General features: G+C 47.3%; 1 protein-coding gene across 1 annotated transcript; it reads left to right on the top strand.

Annotated features, from left to right (window-relative positions):
* The first annotated feature begins 1,112 nt into the window (after positions 1 to 1,112).
* On the top strand, positions 1,113 to 15,792 carry LOC135805813 (transmembrane protein 181-like). The gene is made up of 16 exons (XM_065319923.1): positions 1,113 to 1,504; positions 4,430 to 4,604; positions 6,382 to 6,484; positions 7,120 to 7,256; positions 7,851 to 7,967; positions 8,215 to 8,295; positions 9,048 to 9,106; positions 9,899 to 9,939; positions 10,237 to 10,367; positions 10,995 to 11,086; positions 11,750 to 11,807; positions 12,118 to 12,211; positions 13,376 to 13,510; positions 14,305 to 14,394; positions 14,674 to 14,746; positions 14,999 to 15,792. The coding sequence occupies exons 1-16, from the start codon at positions 1,497 to 1,499 to the stop codon at positions 15,057 to 15,059; spliced, it is 1,455 nt and encodes a 484-aa protein (XP_065175995.1). The 5' UTR covers positions 1,113 to 1,496; the 3' UTR covers positions 15,060 to 15,792.
* The last annotated feature ends 2 nt before the right edge of the window (positions 15,793 to 15,794 follow it).

Raw genomic sequence — 15,794 nt, 5'->3', positions numbered from 1 at the left:
CACGGTCTTATCTCGCACAAACGTGCATTGCATCACAGTCTCTTGGAATAACGCTGGATGTCTTTGTTTGTCACAATGTGTGCGGCGAGGGGTAGTCCTTTTGTGCTAGTACGGATTATGCCAATAAGTTAGTAATAATTATATGCAATGACTTATGCAGCTCCCTAAAGCGCAGTTGCAAGTTGTACTCTTGGGTGCCTGTAGTGACAGACTGACAGTGGGGCACAGAACGGATGGTGCATGCCGTATGTCAGCTCCTTTAACGCCATGGTCACTCTTATAATTCGAAACACCGCAGCTTTCCTAGCTATTTTAGATGCAAAATGGCTCACCGGCTACTCCATGCCATAAGAGTCAAAGTCCATACAGAAATTTCAATCTAAATCCACTTGTTCAACCTTCCTGCTGTGCTGTAAGTTTGTTAGTATAGTAGTCCTTCATTTTTACAAAACATACTTCAAATGTCATTTCATTAATTTTATGAAGCCCATTGCTTTACAACTCACTGAGACTGGCTTTAATCGAATGATTATACCTCCATGGCTTTAAAAGGGCGGACATACGGTGCAAAGTCACAGACTTTCTGTTCTAGAAATTCATGATAGCATCACTACTACTAGTATCCCATGCATGAGCCACTGCCTCATGGTGTCGTCAAATCCGTGGACATAAAACAATACAATGGACATGTATTGGGCGTTGGACAGTGCAGTGTGGCGATGATTACAGATTTACCGGCGCGGTGTCACAGCACACCGGCAGTGTGTTTGTAGGCGACGAGCCGGTCACTTGTCAGTGCGGGACTTGATGATCGATGTCGACCGTTCGTATCCGGTAGTGACATTCTGCTCTACCAAACCAAACAGGATAGTGACTGGATGCGATGGGTCTGAACCCGGAAACAGCTAGTCTGCCATTCGCACATGGCCGTGCAGTTTGTGCAGAATGAGCTGATCTACAGCTACACCAGTAGTACTAGCAGGTAGTAGTACTAGTAGTGAGTCAGTAGTGACACAACTACTGACTACTCAACTACCGATGACAACTGACAAGCACACGTGCAAGCATAGCCGTATGCATGCACCGGATTTATCATGTTGTGACTTACTACTTCACGGCCAGCCCTTCCAAGCAAAACTGAAAATTCGAACGAAGTCGAAAAGGTCTGTTGGATACCAAGACTAAAAAAAGTCTGCTGCTCTAATTTTGGTTTTGCTGTTTTCCGTGAGGCTAGCGAAGACGGCGAAGAGCCGACCAGCGACCTGCTTACCGTCTTCATTGTCACCATATCTACCGGCACTTGTAGTTCTTTACCCACGTCCAGTCCGCATTTGACTGTGCGCACGGTAACGACCGGCGCAGGGTCGCCAAGATGTGAATTGTGCATGGTTCGGGAATACGAACACAGACTTCAGTCGTTAGCCAGTCGAGTGTTGTGGTGCAGTGTCACTGTTTCCCTTACCCTTGGTAGCTGCTAGCTGGTGGTCGGTGCAAGCATGGAACAGTGAGTACATGTACCATTCTCTAACCTAACTAAAACGGTTACTAGTAGGTAGACTACAGTGTGGGGACCTGCTACATAATACAATGTGCCTGTGCTGGCTAGACACACACATACAGACAGTCAGCAGCAACCTGTAAGGGTATATTTCATGGTCTGTGTCAGGGCCTAGCCTTAGCCTTAGGCTTAGGGGCCGGTCACATTGAGGGAACAATCCTCAGATTATAAACCGGGAACATCTTTTTCTACTTTTCATCACGGCTACACTGGATACGCACGATGAAAAAAATCTCACCCACACGATCTATTTGTTTTGGCACCATTCGCTTCTGGCAGTCTGTCAGCCCCGCTCCTGGGCCAGAGCTGCATCCGCAGAGCCTCTACGAGTATCGCTCCAATTCATGACGCGATAAAAAAACAAGGAAGCTCAAAGAAATCCAGTGGAAGCCGCTGGTGATTATAATCTTCGGCGGAAAAGCGGGGCCTCGAGCTAATTTTCTTTGCGTGGATTAAATTTCTGAAATCTCCTGCTCAGCAGCAAATATCCATGGTAACCACGGATTTTTTCCAAATTTTCCCTCAGTGCGACCGGCCCCTTAGGGGTGTATGTGTGAATTGTCTATTATGATTTTTTCTTCACTTCCCATTTTTCGACTTCTTATGGTTTTTCATCCGTGGCTAATTTTCACTCCCTCCCCTTTGATTGGCAACTACTGTCGTGGACATTGAAATCCAGTGGAATGAACGGGGCCGGCACCCTTACTCCCATAGCGTGTACACTCACTCTAGTTCACTTGAACACTGTTTAAAAAAATGGACCAGCAGTGCTCACGGCTGCAAGGCCAGCGCTCCGTGGCTGCTCGATTTCTCAACGGATTTCAATGTCCACAACAGTACATGCCTGGGAGGTGGATTAGAAAATAAAATGAATAAAGAAACGATGTAGTTGCCTTGTTACCGTGATCCAATGAGGTCGCTGTTTTGCGCGTAATAATGCTGGGGTAGTGTTGCCACAGTGCCGGGGACGGTCAGATGGGAATAGGCCGGTATTGTCTAAGCCATGGAAGCAGCAGCAGCAGCACATATCAGAACATCAGTAGGGATTTCAGGCGGTTTTTTCTGAGCAGCGCTTTGCTCCAACTAACAAGTTTTCCTGAAGCATCTATGTGTAAGGACTGTCCACAGAAAATTTGAACGGAATCCAAGCAGTATTTCCAAAGTTATGAGCATTCAAACATAGCGCACCAACCTTGATGAACACACATACAAATTGGATCTGCAGGATGGCACAAAATGGAATTCCCATACTCCCTAGCAACACCATAGCAACAAATAAACCTCATCCGATCGTGGCCAAACTTGGATCAAGGATGGCCCTGGTTGTGACGGAACGGAAGATAAAAGTTTTTTTTCAAAATTCCAAATGACCGCAGCAATGGCGTCCTTAGCAACGGCCCTAGCAACAGTATATTTCACGCATAATTCAACATGGTAATAGGTGGAATATGACAGAAATACGGCAAACACAACATTTAAGTTATATAGTATGCATGTGGGAAACTAGACGAGTAGCCAGCAAGCTCTGATGTCACACAGGGCCCGTTTTCGGCTGCAACGTGTCAGAGACGCACATAAAAATGTCATTAGCCGCACAACGATCATACTAGAGGCTATTGTCGTATTGAGTATTGTACACAGAAGCCAGCCAGCGGTGAGTATTTATAAGAGATAAGTTCAGTAAAATACCAGCCTGGAACAACCACGCACTTGTATGACACATGGAAGATCAAGTCTGGTGCCACACACAGGGTCAAGACCTGCTATGCCGGGTGCGGGCTCCAAAGCGCCATCATTTGCTGCGCCGGCATCAACATCAACTGTTGCTTCAGCACTGACATCAACGGCTGGTCCAGCGTGGACATGAACTGTTGCAAATGTCCACACCTCAGCACGTACGACTGCTCAGGTGTGGAAATTTGATAACACTGATATAATTTTCCAAACTTATACAATCCATGCAATTTGCAATCCCTGCAGCCCACAATTGTCCTTGCAGTTCAATGTTTCTTTCTTGGACAAGAATCAGACACAAGATACGATTTTTCGTTCAGTGTGTGGTTATCTGCTTTACAATTTGATTGAGAGGCAGTTCAAAAGGATGACTTAGTAATTCACTGAGGTCGTCACTTGCCTTGTTCTTCAGCAAATTTTTCTCCACTGTCTGATACGCCCGATTTTGTTCCTGGCAATTTTCACATCGTCTCGAAATCCTTTCCATCCACGGCTGCAACTAGCAAAATCAAATTATGCTAACTTACTTGGTATAATTTTTGCTTCTCGCCCTCAACGAGAGTTCAACTACTGCCCGGGACAACACCATGAACACAGAGGAAGGCGGAAGCCAATCGTCTTTCTTCTCCACCTCCATACTGTGTAATGGCGTTCAACTTCAAAACAATTTCCGCTACCGATCGCGACCCTTCATGCCGTCTGAAGGAACCTACCTTGACTAAATCGATGCCGTAGAATCTGATTCTGACTGATGCTTGAGTGTGGAACCAAGGCAAACACCTCAAAAGCGACTTTGAAATCTACAAGAATCTATCGAGATGCGTAATATCGGCACGAATTCGCCGTGTGAGGCACCAAACGAAAGCTTGAAACCTACTCTTCAACGGTGCGCCAATAAAAATGGCGATAAACTCACTCTCCCTACCTAAAATCTACGCCGAAGACCCTGCTCTGAGCTGTGCCATGCCTGGCATTCAAAATGCATGCATGCGTGTCAAGGTACTTTTGCCCCCGCAGATCACGTGACTGAAATCCCTAACATCAGAGTCTACAGAGCCGGTTTGTTGAGTATGATCAGTGTGACTGCACGTGTGTGTTACACGGGTGCTCTGTGCTGTTTGGGTGTTCTCTTTACAGATGTATTCAGCTGCGCCTTCACACGCTAACCAAGCGCCAGTACTTGTTGGTCTTCTCGGCGTTCTTTGTGGCGCTAATCATCACTATCACGATAGGGGTGACCGGGCCAAAGGTTCTGTCATCGTCCACACAGCACCTGGGCGTGGAGTGGTCGGCAGTGAGGTTGAATGAAACGGTACGTAATCTCACCCTACGCCTTGTTCATGCCGTTGCATGAGCCATGTGCAGCGAACTAATGCCTATTGCATAGTACGTGTACATGATTGTGTTCTTGTTTGCTGTGTGATTCTCATCAAGTGTATCCGGATTTTACCGGCATAAAGTAGCTTGATGTGGTGCACCTTGGGGTGTCCTTCGTACCGGTACATGCATGGGCACTGCTATCAAATTCTAGTCACATCACGGTACCATGAGAGCTATCTGACTAACACGCTATTAGCCCCTGCACCCGTCAACATGCAAGCACCTCCAAGTGCACCCGCACGCCCAGCTTGGGCACTCGTGCACTCATGCAGACAGACGCACGCGCACACATGCACACACACGCCACTGGTGTACCCATGCTCTGACACGCAGACACCTGCACAACGTACCGCTCACAATGGCGTGCACAAACATACAATAGACACATTGGGTTGGGGGTTGCCATGATTTCTTTTGGACAATTCAAATATTCAAGAATATGCTCTTTGATAATAATTGATTGAGTAAAGATGCATGCCTGAAACTAGCATCCGCCCGCCAAGGGCGCACAAATGGCCACCGCGGCCCGCCGCGGGCTAAACTAGCATACTGCCCACCGAGGGCGCCCGAATGGCTAAACTAGCCTACTGCCCACCGAGGGCGCGCAAATGGCCGCCGAGGCCAGCAAACCGCCCGCCGAGGGCTAAACTAGCATACTGCCCACCGAGGGCGCACACATGGCCGCTGAGGCCAGCAAACCGCCCGCCGAGGGATAAACTAGTATACTGCCCACCGAGGGCGCTCAAATGGCCGCCGCGGCCAGCAAACCGCCCGTCGAGGGCTAAACCAGCAGACAACCCATCGAGGGTGCGCAAATTGCCACCGAGGCAAGCAAACTGCCCACCGTGGGCCGATATCATCTTGCCCGCCGAGGGCACACAAACGGCCACCGAGGCCAGCCAATCGCCCACCGAGGGCTCACACGACTGCCTGGCATCAGGCGTCACAACATACAGACATAATAGGAGGCCCGTTTGCCCCCCCCCCCAACCGGAGAAACAAAATGCCCCCTCAAAAGGGGTGGGAGGGAGGGAAAAAACTTTGACTTGACGCCGAAACTGCAACTGCAAAGAACGCTCCTTCGCACAAAGACAGCTCAGCAAAACACGTCTCCAAATAATTAGACGTCGGATCCACGATTGTCCATAAAATTTTGCCAGGCCACACACGGCGCACACGGCTTAATCACGAGGTGGTCACATGACACGCACTCGCAGCACTCCACCAGCATCATGCCATGCGTGTGCATGGGCTAACTAGGCTTTGCTGCGCAAAGCCCACATGTAGATTTATGTATGCTAAATTGGATATTCTGTTCATCACTGTGCGGTCAGCTTTTATATTCAGGCGCGTAGCCATCGCTGTTTCCAGGTTGCTCACAAACCCCCTCCCCTCCGAGGGTGCAGCACAGATGCTGAATACACAATTCTCAGATGTGTTTAATGAACCATAACACATTGACAATGGTCCCAGATTGGGCCTCTCAAAAGCTTTGACTGATTTGAAGCTACCCTGAAGCTCAGTTTTGGCGGGGCTCTGCCCTCGTCACCCCTACTGGGGGACACCCCGGAGCCCCATCTTGAACCCCCCCCCCCCCCCCTCACAGACCCATCCGGCTACGCGCCGGATGGCGTAGCCGGATGTTGCAGTGTATGCATATGTACTCAATGTTGTCATGATTGCTGTTGCCTTGTTCCTGTGCTTTGAAGGATGCGGAGCTTGTGTACTCTGGCCGTTCACCTCCGGGATGGTCACGCTTCAGTCAGGAGTTTTGGCTAAAGTGTATCATCCATGTCAAGCAGCCGTTATCAGGTATGGGAAAGTACCGTAAAAGTCCGTAAATAAGTACCTGCCCGAAAGAAATACCCCCTTCATTCTTTTGGCTCTGTCTGTTGAAGTCAAGTCAAGCCCGATAAACATACTGCCCGAAATAAGTACCGGTACGATGCGCACATGCAGCACGTAGCATGTACATCAACATGAAAATGACTTCTCCACTACACACTAGTCAGGTCCGAAAGTTAGTTCGTGCCCGAAAGTCAGTACCCGCCCGAAAGTTAGTACGGGTGTGGTCACTAAATTCGAAAGTAAATACGTACTTATTTACGGACTTTTACGGTACCCTAGGAATGATTCAACATCTTCACGATACCCCTACACTGTATCCTGTGTAAACACTCTCTTTGCTTGTACAGTAGTACTGTGTAACTCACTTAGTGCATTACATCACGGATTGTACACAGTGCATTACATCACGGATTGTACACAGTGCATTACATCACGGATTGTACACAGTGCCTTACATCACGGATTGTACACAGTGCCTTACATCACGGATTGTACACAGTGCATTACATCACGGATTGTGCACAGTGCATTGCATCACGGATTGTACACACGTTCTCGTGTCCTGACCATTGGGTTGTGTATTCTTATTCTGTTCACAGGCGATGCCGACCAGGACTCACTGAAGTTCAAGATGCGTGTCCTCAAGATACGTGCCCAAGACGGCAGTCAGGTGTGGAGTCGCATCTACTTGGGGATCGAACGGTTTCAGCATACCAAGAGTCTGCACTGTGAGAAGGTATGGCGCATGTCATGCATACTCTGCCAGTAATAACTGGCTGCTGCTGGTCATGATCATACATGCTCCATACCTATCAACGCCGCACTGTGACCAGCTTGTGAATAGAGTCATGTGACTCACTGAATCAGTGATGTTTGTGTGCTTCACTGCTCTTCATCGTGCGATCAGTACTGCCACGGAAAATCTGTAACCATAGCCCTATGCAGACAGTGGTGCATGTGTGGGAGAGGATGGGGGGATTCCACTTGGCTGCATTCATTGCCGGGGTATTGCTGATGCAGAGTAAATCCACTATACTCGTATGATTATAGTTGATATTACAGTAAAACCTGTCAAGGCAACCACTCTGATACCACTACAACTGGGACCAAGGGATGGCAGCCACTGAGCTGATCCTGGATAAGAAGACCACCAGTCCCGTACCGTGACGGGCATCACGTTTGCAAGGTCACTTGAACGGTCGGCTTCGGCAGCCGCTTTCACTGTAGTAGTAGTAGTAGTAGTAGCATAACCCGGAGCTCAGCATGCTGATCTGCTGATCTGCTGATCTGCGTTGTATGATATGGATGTGATGCTGCCGTTTCCTTTCAGACTTGTGAGCCATTTGTGTTGCTGCACGTCGGCAGTGTGGATCACACGCGCTATGAGGTGGAGTTTGCGATTGAAGAAGCAAATCACCCAGAATCCATTCAGAACATGACATTTGAGGTTAGTTCACAATCGCGCCAACTATAACTGCCGGGTAGTGAATGGAAAGAGTTTGGATGGCAGCGTAGGCTGCGCTTCACCGCTCTACCACTGGTGCTGGATAACTTGCAATTGCGTATGCATGAGTTTAGTCAAGCACGCATGCATGCATGGGTGGGTGTGAATTGCTCGGTAAGTTTCGTCAGTTCATCACTCTATGTTACATCATTTGTCTGTTGCCCTGTGTTGTCTCTCTGTGTTGTTCTAGTGGCAGTTCTTCAGCCCTGAGTTCACGCAGATGGAGATCTGGTGCCAGTTTGTCTACATCATTTTTACATTCATTACTGCCGTAAGTCACTCTCGTTGTCAGGAGTCACTGCCATGACATTGTCTAGAAAATTGAAGAGGGAGTCTACCTGGTCAAAACATGTATAACTCAGATTTTTCAGCAAGAAGTTCTCGATGGACTGCAGGCAATCGATGTTTGCTTGGCATTTTATCGCTCCACAGGTACCCTCGGTCTCAGGTGCTCTCACATTTGTGCAATTGTTGATTTTGGTCCTGAATTGTCCTCCCTGTTGCTTTGCTACCGTCCTCCTCCTTCCTCCACCTTTTTTTCTTAATTGGCCTCATTATGGCATTCGCTTCCATGTAATTGGGCTTGTAGCCCGTGTGTACTTGCGAATTCAAATAAAATATACATACATACATACATATACATTTGAGGAATTATTTGTGAGTGAAATGTCATGGTGATGAAACACCCAGTGTATTCCTTAAAAAAAAGGTTCTTTGTCACCCTGGCCTCGCCAGTAGCGATATTTCATTTGTTTTTAACATTATCTGTATGGTTGTGTGTGTGTGTGTGTGTGTGTGTGTGTGTGTGTGTGTGTGTGTGTGTGTGTGTGTGTGCGTGCGTGTGTGTGTGTGTGCGTGTGTGTGCGTGTGTGTGTGTGTGTGTGTGTGTGTATGTGTGTGTGTGTGTGTGTATGTGTGTGTATGGGTGCGTGTGTGTGTGTATGTGTGTGTGTGTGTGTGTGTGTGTGTGTGTGTGTGTGTGTGTGTGTGTGTGTGTGTGTGTGTGTGTGTGTGTGTGTGCAGTTTCAGTTCATGCGATCTGTGCGTCCTTTCAGCATCAGGGATTGGTGCCTGGAACAGAAGTGAGTTTGGATGCGAATGCACACAGCATGTCCACACTATGCCAATGCAGTCTGATCCTTACCAAGGGCCAATGGAGTCTGATCCTTACCAAGCGTTTCTCAAAAAATAGGCAACAGAGCAAGTGAACAAAGAGGAGACTTGTGATAACTTTATCTCAGTCGTATGGAGCCCGCTGGCAGTCTAACCATGCGTGCAAGACAGCCAAACATTCTTTAGTGCAGACTTAGAGATAGTCATGGCCTGGTCTGGTCTGTTACTGCTCCTGCTGCACCTGTTGTTAACGGGTCTCAGCTCTGCTCTATTCCTAAAATTTAAGCCGTTAATAGTGTGTGTGTGTGTGCGTGTGTGTGTGTGTTTGCGTTTGTGTATATGTATGTGCGTGTGTGTGTGTGCGTGTGTGTGCGTGCGTGTGTGTGTGTGTGTGTGTGTGTGTGTGTGTGTGTGTGTGTGTGGGATTCACTGGCCAGAAAAAGTCACTTCAAATAGCTGTATGGTGTAGACCAGGCTGAATAGTGATGGTCAATTCTTCAGCCTTGCAAGCTGTTGAATGGTGCAATCCCAGCACAAGTTGCTATGGCTTCTGCCGTAGCATTGCTATCATCGCCTCCGGCGATGGGCGTCAAAGGTCAAAGGTGTGTGTGTATGTTGCACAGGCTGTAATGCCGGATTACAGTTGTACTTTGGTGACCGTGATCAGTCTACTGTTACGATAGTGCATTCAATGCTCTTCAAGTTGACTGTACGTTTAGAACTTATGTACTACATTTCCCGCTCTGGTGTTTCATTTCCAGGTGGATATCTGTTCTTCTAGTCTTGCTCATTCTCTTTAACAGTAAGTCACTTTGAAGGACATGTACTGGTGCGTGGCACATGGGTCTGTTGATACAAGTAGATGTGTTGTATGTGGCACAGCATATACTTGACGAATGGACTGAGTCATGCCGCCAGCAATCTACAATGCATTTTGGTGCCATGCTGTGTGGAGTATCCATCTTTCGCTGAGTCTTCTGTGCTCCACAGGAGCGTACAACAAGATGCTGCATTGAGCTGTGTATGTCACCGTACCGTGATGTACTGGCTTGCTGCTAAGCCAACGGCTAATCTTCCATTCCGTCTGTTGTGTTCATAGACCCGCTGTACCCCCTGCACTTCCTGGTCAATCAGATGTGGGGAGAGAGGTTCTTTGAGGTTCTGTTCAGGTCAACGTTTGTGTGTGCAATGTTGCTCTTCTGGCTGTGCAACCTGCATGCAGTCAATGTGGTGAGTCACCCACCATTGCTGGTCAATACACTGAAGCCTACTCTACCGTCTGTCTTACTAAAGCATAGCCGCGGCATGTGCTGATGGTACCGGTATAGGAGCTTGGCCGTACATGCAATGACACACCAGCAAATTCTCAGCTACACCATAGAAGATTTGTGGAGTACCGGCAACAGTAGATAGCTGAGCCAGCTCAGTTGTTTGGCTTTCTCATGACTGGTATTTACTGTTGTGAAAGAAGCCAGATGAACTCCGTGCCAGGCGATCACATGCACACTGCTTTTCCTCTGATCATGCTAAGCATGCGTCTTTTGGGAGCAGTTACCCTACTACATATACCAGTATGCCTCATTCCTGTGCTTGAATTGCAGACTGCACTTGTAAAACATCAGATTTGTTTCGTCCCATCGCAGTACACATACCTGTTCTCTTTGTCGTGAATGCGGAGACATGTCACTGAGCATGCACCATGTTACACCGTGGCAAGTCACGCGGTCCACATCACTGCTATCCTGAACGGGTTATTTAGTGCTGTGCACACATTGCAGCCTGCATGTCGGCGTCTCAACGGCAATTGTTCACCGCGTCAAGTTTCTCTCTTCGATTTGTGGTTATTCTGTCCCTCAGAGTCCAAGGAAGCTGACAACATTCTACTTGCCCAAAGTCATTGTAGTTGGGCTGGTGTGGCTGGCGTCACTAACACTGCTGGCATGGGAGGAGTAAGTCAACTGTTAGCTCACCGGGACTGTTGCTACATGTTCACTTCCTTTCCCCCTTTCCCTTTGATGGGCATCCACTTGCCTCTGGAGAATCTTTGAAAATACAATATCAATATAATATGTTCGCCATCCTTCATTACCAGCCCAGATAGACTGAGCTACTGGACTTAGTACAGGGTTACAATGCCATTAGGGCTATGCATCACTGGATACACGGCACCTGGGGCAGAATGAAATAGACCTGCCACACAGTGTACTTCATGGTGAATGAACAAAGCTGCTCTCCGCACAAGAAAACCCTCCAACCCCAGTTCAGAATGGTATTTACGGTCTAGCTGAATTGCATGTATTGCACATGTAGTGTGTAGCAGAATTAGGTGTTTGCGTACCTTTCTCCTACTGCACTGGACAATCAGCCTATACCGAATACTGCATGCTTTATCTGTTAGTGTTGCTAACTCATTCACCGTCATCTGCGTTATGCTTATGCTCTCCCTCGCAATGACTCTGGCATAGTGTGTTGTCTGTGCACTGTCACGATGTGCGGCTGTATTGTGTGTTGTCTGTGCACTGTCACGATGTGCGGCTGTATTGTATGTTGTCTGTGCACTGTCACGATGTGCGGCTGTATTGTATGTTGTCTGTGCACTGTATGTGCTGAAGGTTCAATTTATTGAGTGACCCCAGCTACCAACTACACTTGGACACAGATAGTTTCCAGGTTAGACAGAACACATTGCGTTAGCCGTTTTTACTGCATGTGTGTAAGTGTGTGTAAGTGTGTGTGTGTGTGTGTGTGTGTGTGTGTGTGTGTGTGCACGTGCGCGCGCGCGCGTGTGTGTGAGTGTGTGAGTGTGTGTGTGTGTGTGTGTGTGTGTGTGTGTGTGTGTGTGTGTGTGTGTGTGAGTGTGTACATGTGGTTGAGTCTGACACATGTTGATAAGTTTAGTTAGCGAATTCCAGTGCTATTGTTTGAATACCACTGCAACGAACTGCCATTGTCGTTGTTTTCTACTGTGCCTTGTTTGCAGGCATGGAAAATCGTATTTTATGTCTCAATAGGTGCCTATTTATTCTACTTGGCATATGCTCTTTTCCGTGCGTTTGGAGCACAGTCACCGATCGGTAAGTACTGTTCTGACTGTAGTATACTGGCTTGACTGTGTGTGTGTGTGTGTGTGTGTGTGTGTGTGTGTGTGTGTGTGTGTGTGTGTGTGTGTGTGTGTGCCGATTAATAGTGTGCTAAGGTATTAGTATGAGGAGAGACACACACACCATACATAAACGCACACACTCACGTGTGGACACACACGCACACCTGTCCTGTCCCGTCCTGTCCCGTCCTGTCCCGTCCTGTCCCGTCCTGTCCCGTCCTGTCCCGTCTTGTCCTGTCCTGTCCTGTCCCGTCCTGTCCCGTCCCATCCTGTCCTGTCCTGTCCCGTCCTGTCCTGTCTGGTCCTGTCCTGTCCTGTCCTGTCCTGTCCTGTTGAGCCACTGCCACACGGTTTACATGGTCCTGATCCGGGAAGTTGGGGAAGAGAGAGAGGGAGAGAGAGAGAGAGAGAGAGAGAGAGAGAGAGGGGGGGGGGGGATATGGCGGCTTGATTTCCACGCAGCAAAGCACACACATACATACACACACACACACACACACACACACACACACACACACACACACAAGTAAGCTGTCTCATGGTGATGCATGCTATGACAGACTCGAGTGCAGCACTTGAGCACATCCAGGGAGTAGGTGTTTTACTAGTCCCTGGGCAGAGCACTCTACACACTGCTAAAACATGCCTGTGTGCCATAGCAACAGACTGACGGGACGGTGACGAGTGCCTCCTAGCCTAGGACAGCAACAATGTACCCTAGGTCAGAGCGTACTGCCTCTGGGAGGTGTTGAATGATTATCATATCGTCTGCACTGAATTATTCTATCTCCTCTGCTTGCCATTATATACCTGCGTTTTTCTAATCTCCTTATGTTGTCTGATGATTGGTTTTTGCCATGAAACTCTGAGTTACAACAAAAAAACAGCCCTATATACTTCCTTTTGTGTACCTCTTGCGTACCCTAGGACAATTCATTTCAGTGATTACTACTGCTGTTTCAGTCTTTAGATCTTGTATTCCTGACCTGATTGGACCTCTTTTTCAAACCCCTGCTATTCGTGTGGTATGCAATGCATGTATGTGTAGCTCGAACGGTTGGTCTGATGACACATGACTGTACTACACTAATTAGCCTGTGACTGATGAGCATGGATGCATTGTTTGTATTCTCAGATATCCGCTTGAAGTTCTTCACCAGCCTGATGGCTATTGTCGTCATCACCAGCTGCACCATCATGTTTGTCCGCTTCGGCACTGAAACCCTGCAGCCTAACTTCATGTCGTCCTATTCACCAAACATTCGGAATAATATCCTCTCTCACACACGCAATGATCAACCATTCAATCGGCTAGCATGCGTTACGCCATTTTATGGTGTATTTACATGTATGTACCAATGTGAGGAGGCTACTGTGATAGGGCTTGGGCTGACCTACAATCTACCCACTTAAAACACCGATACTTTTGTGTTTGTATGCTACTTTCATACTTGTACTTGAAGTATTTAGATGAAAAGCACAACACCTGGGCATGCTTCAGGTTGTTTCCTAGGCCGGCAGTTACCGACTGATTTCCAGGAACTAACTAACTTACCGGCGGAAATATTTCGACCTAAGGATCAGACCCTGATAAAGACAGGGCAGGGGTGGTTTAAATTTGCGTCCACATGCCCCTTGGTGCACAGAATATTATGGCAGGAAAACGCTAATACTTTGAGCATATCAGCAGGCACCATCCTAAAATTATTATAAGTATTTATATGCATGCAGCAATTGTCAAGTAATATTACATGAATTGGATGTGAGTGGTACAAAGCAAACATTGGTTTCAGCCTCAGTTAGCCTGCATAAAATATGTCCTGTCAGGGCTTCTCTTTTGATGACTGTCATAGTATGTCAGATGTATAATGATAACTTAAAATAATCTGCTTCAAGTTTGCTTTTGCTCCCCCCCCCCCCCCCATCCCTCTCAAATCGGTCTGCATAGTGGAGCATAGACATAATCAGGATGATTCTGAATGTGTTTCAACTGTGTGCGTATTGTATATAAGTACTGTGTGTACGGTTGGCTGAGTGCATTCCTTGACTAGTCATTTTGTTCACCTGCTGAGTTCCTGGTATTGATCGGTGTCTTCAACTATTACATCTATACCATGGCATATGTCTACTCACCATCACCTGGTGCCGTCAAGGGTAAGATCTTGTCTTATTGAGGTGCTAAAATACTGAGTCTAAAAAGTTTCAAAATTCAACTGAGTCCTACTACTTGTAGTATATCATAATAGAGTAGGCAAGTGGAACGTGCAGTATTTGCAGCAATTATCTGAATCACATTTGTTGTTGTTTGCATGAATTTGTTTTCATAAAACGTACATAGACGTGTGTAGACTTGTATTCTTGCTAATATTTTCTTGTCATGATTGTTGTTGCTGGCGGCGGCGGTGTCGTCATCACTTTGGTATTGCCCTTTAGATACCGAGATGAAGGGTAAGAACTCCTTCTCAAGACTATACAACCTGGACGCGGATGAAGATGGAGCTTACATGTAAGATTTATGCAGAGTCTGCCTACGATGCCTTTGTGATTGACTGGCATGATTCTGATGGTGACTGGAAGATGAAAGCAAACAGCACAATCATGTAACAATCTATACCATGTCTACCTATGCACGTTTCTGCTTTGGCCAGGTAAGGCATCTGTCTACTGCATTTTGATTGCATGCCGCTTCTCAATAAGAATGGTATTAGGCAAGATACTCAACGTTTACCTGGTGCGCGTGTCCCACTTTCCCCCTCAGGGATCAACAGCTAGTCGACTACGACGACGACGAGACCATGTGGAAAAGAAGTGATCGTTGAGCAATGGCCTGTTTTTCAGCAGCATTTGGTTTTTTGTAGCTGCCACCTACGTTGTCGGTACCTGATCACTGCCGGTCTTGACAGTACCTGATCACTGCCGGTCTTGACAGTACCTGATCACTGCCGTTCTTGACAGTACCTGATCACTGCCGGTCTTGACAGTACCTGATCACTGCCGTTCTTGACAGTACTAAGTAGCTGTGGCCAGCACTAGTCCAATACAGTCATGTACACGTCCTTGTCAAGTTGGCACACACACACAACTGTTGATTATCTATTTTCTCAGAACTAGAAAGCTATCATGGATGCTAATAGTAATATTATGATAATTGTGTGCAGCATGGATGCAGCTGGCTCATGATTTGTTGAGGTGCGGTGCAAGGACGCGGCAGCCTTGGTAGAAATGTGTGGATATTTTCATCATTTTCTGAAGGACTGGTGCTCTGCTGCGGCAGAGTTGATTCAGCTTTGACACACACTATATTTTTCGCTACTTGCCAGCCACCTTGAGTCTAAGTGTATGCTAGTGCAGGAATACTAATGCTTCGGTTTGACACTATAACTCTTGTCACATGTGAAACGAATCCCGGCTAGCTCATATAAAACATCACGATGTGAAATGTGGCTGATAATTTTATTATCTATTGTGAGGCATTGCTGTACATAACCCCAAGAGTGTGTAACTGCCTGCACTTTCTCTACCCAGTGCTGCGGTGGCAGAGTTTCACATCAACT

The sequence above is a fragment of the Sycon ciliatum genome, chromosome 1, assembly GCF_964019385.1.
Source record: "Sycon ciliatum chromosome 1, ocSycCili1.1, whole genome shotgun sequence".
NCBI lineage: Eukaryota > Metazoa > Porifera > Calcarea > Leucosolenida > Sycettidae > Sycon > Sycon ciliatum.
This window is presented reverse-complemented; position numbering and strand designations above follow the sequence as displayed.

Coding starts and splice junctions, on each gene's coding strand:
- LOC135805813 (XM_065319923.1), top strand. Junction 8,296..9,047: donor TTTTTACATTCATTACTGCC/GTAAGTCACTCT, acceptor GTGTGTGTGCAG/TTTCAGTTCATGCGATCTGT. Junction 11,087..11,749: donor ACACTGCTGGCATGGGAGGA/GTAAGTCAACTG, acceptor TATGTGCTGAAG/GTTCAATTTATTGAGTGACC.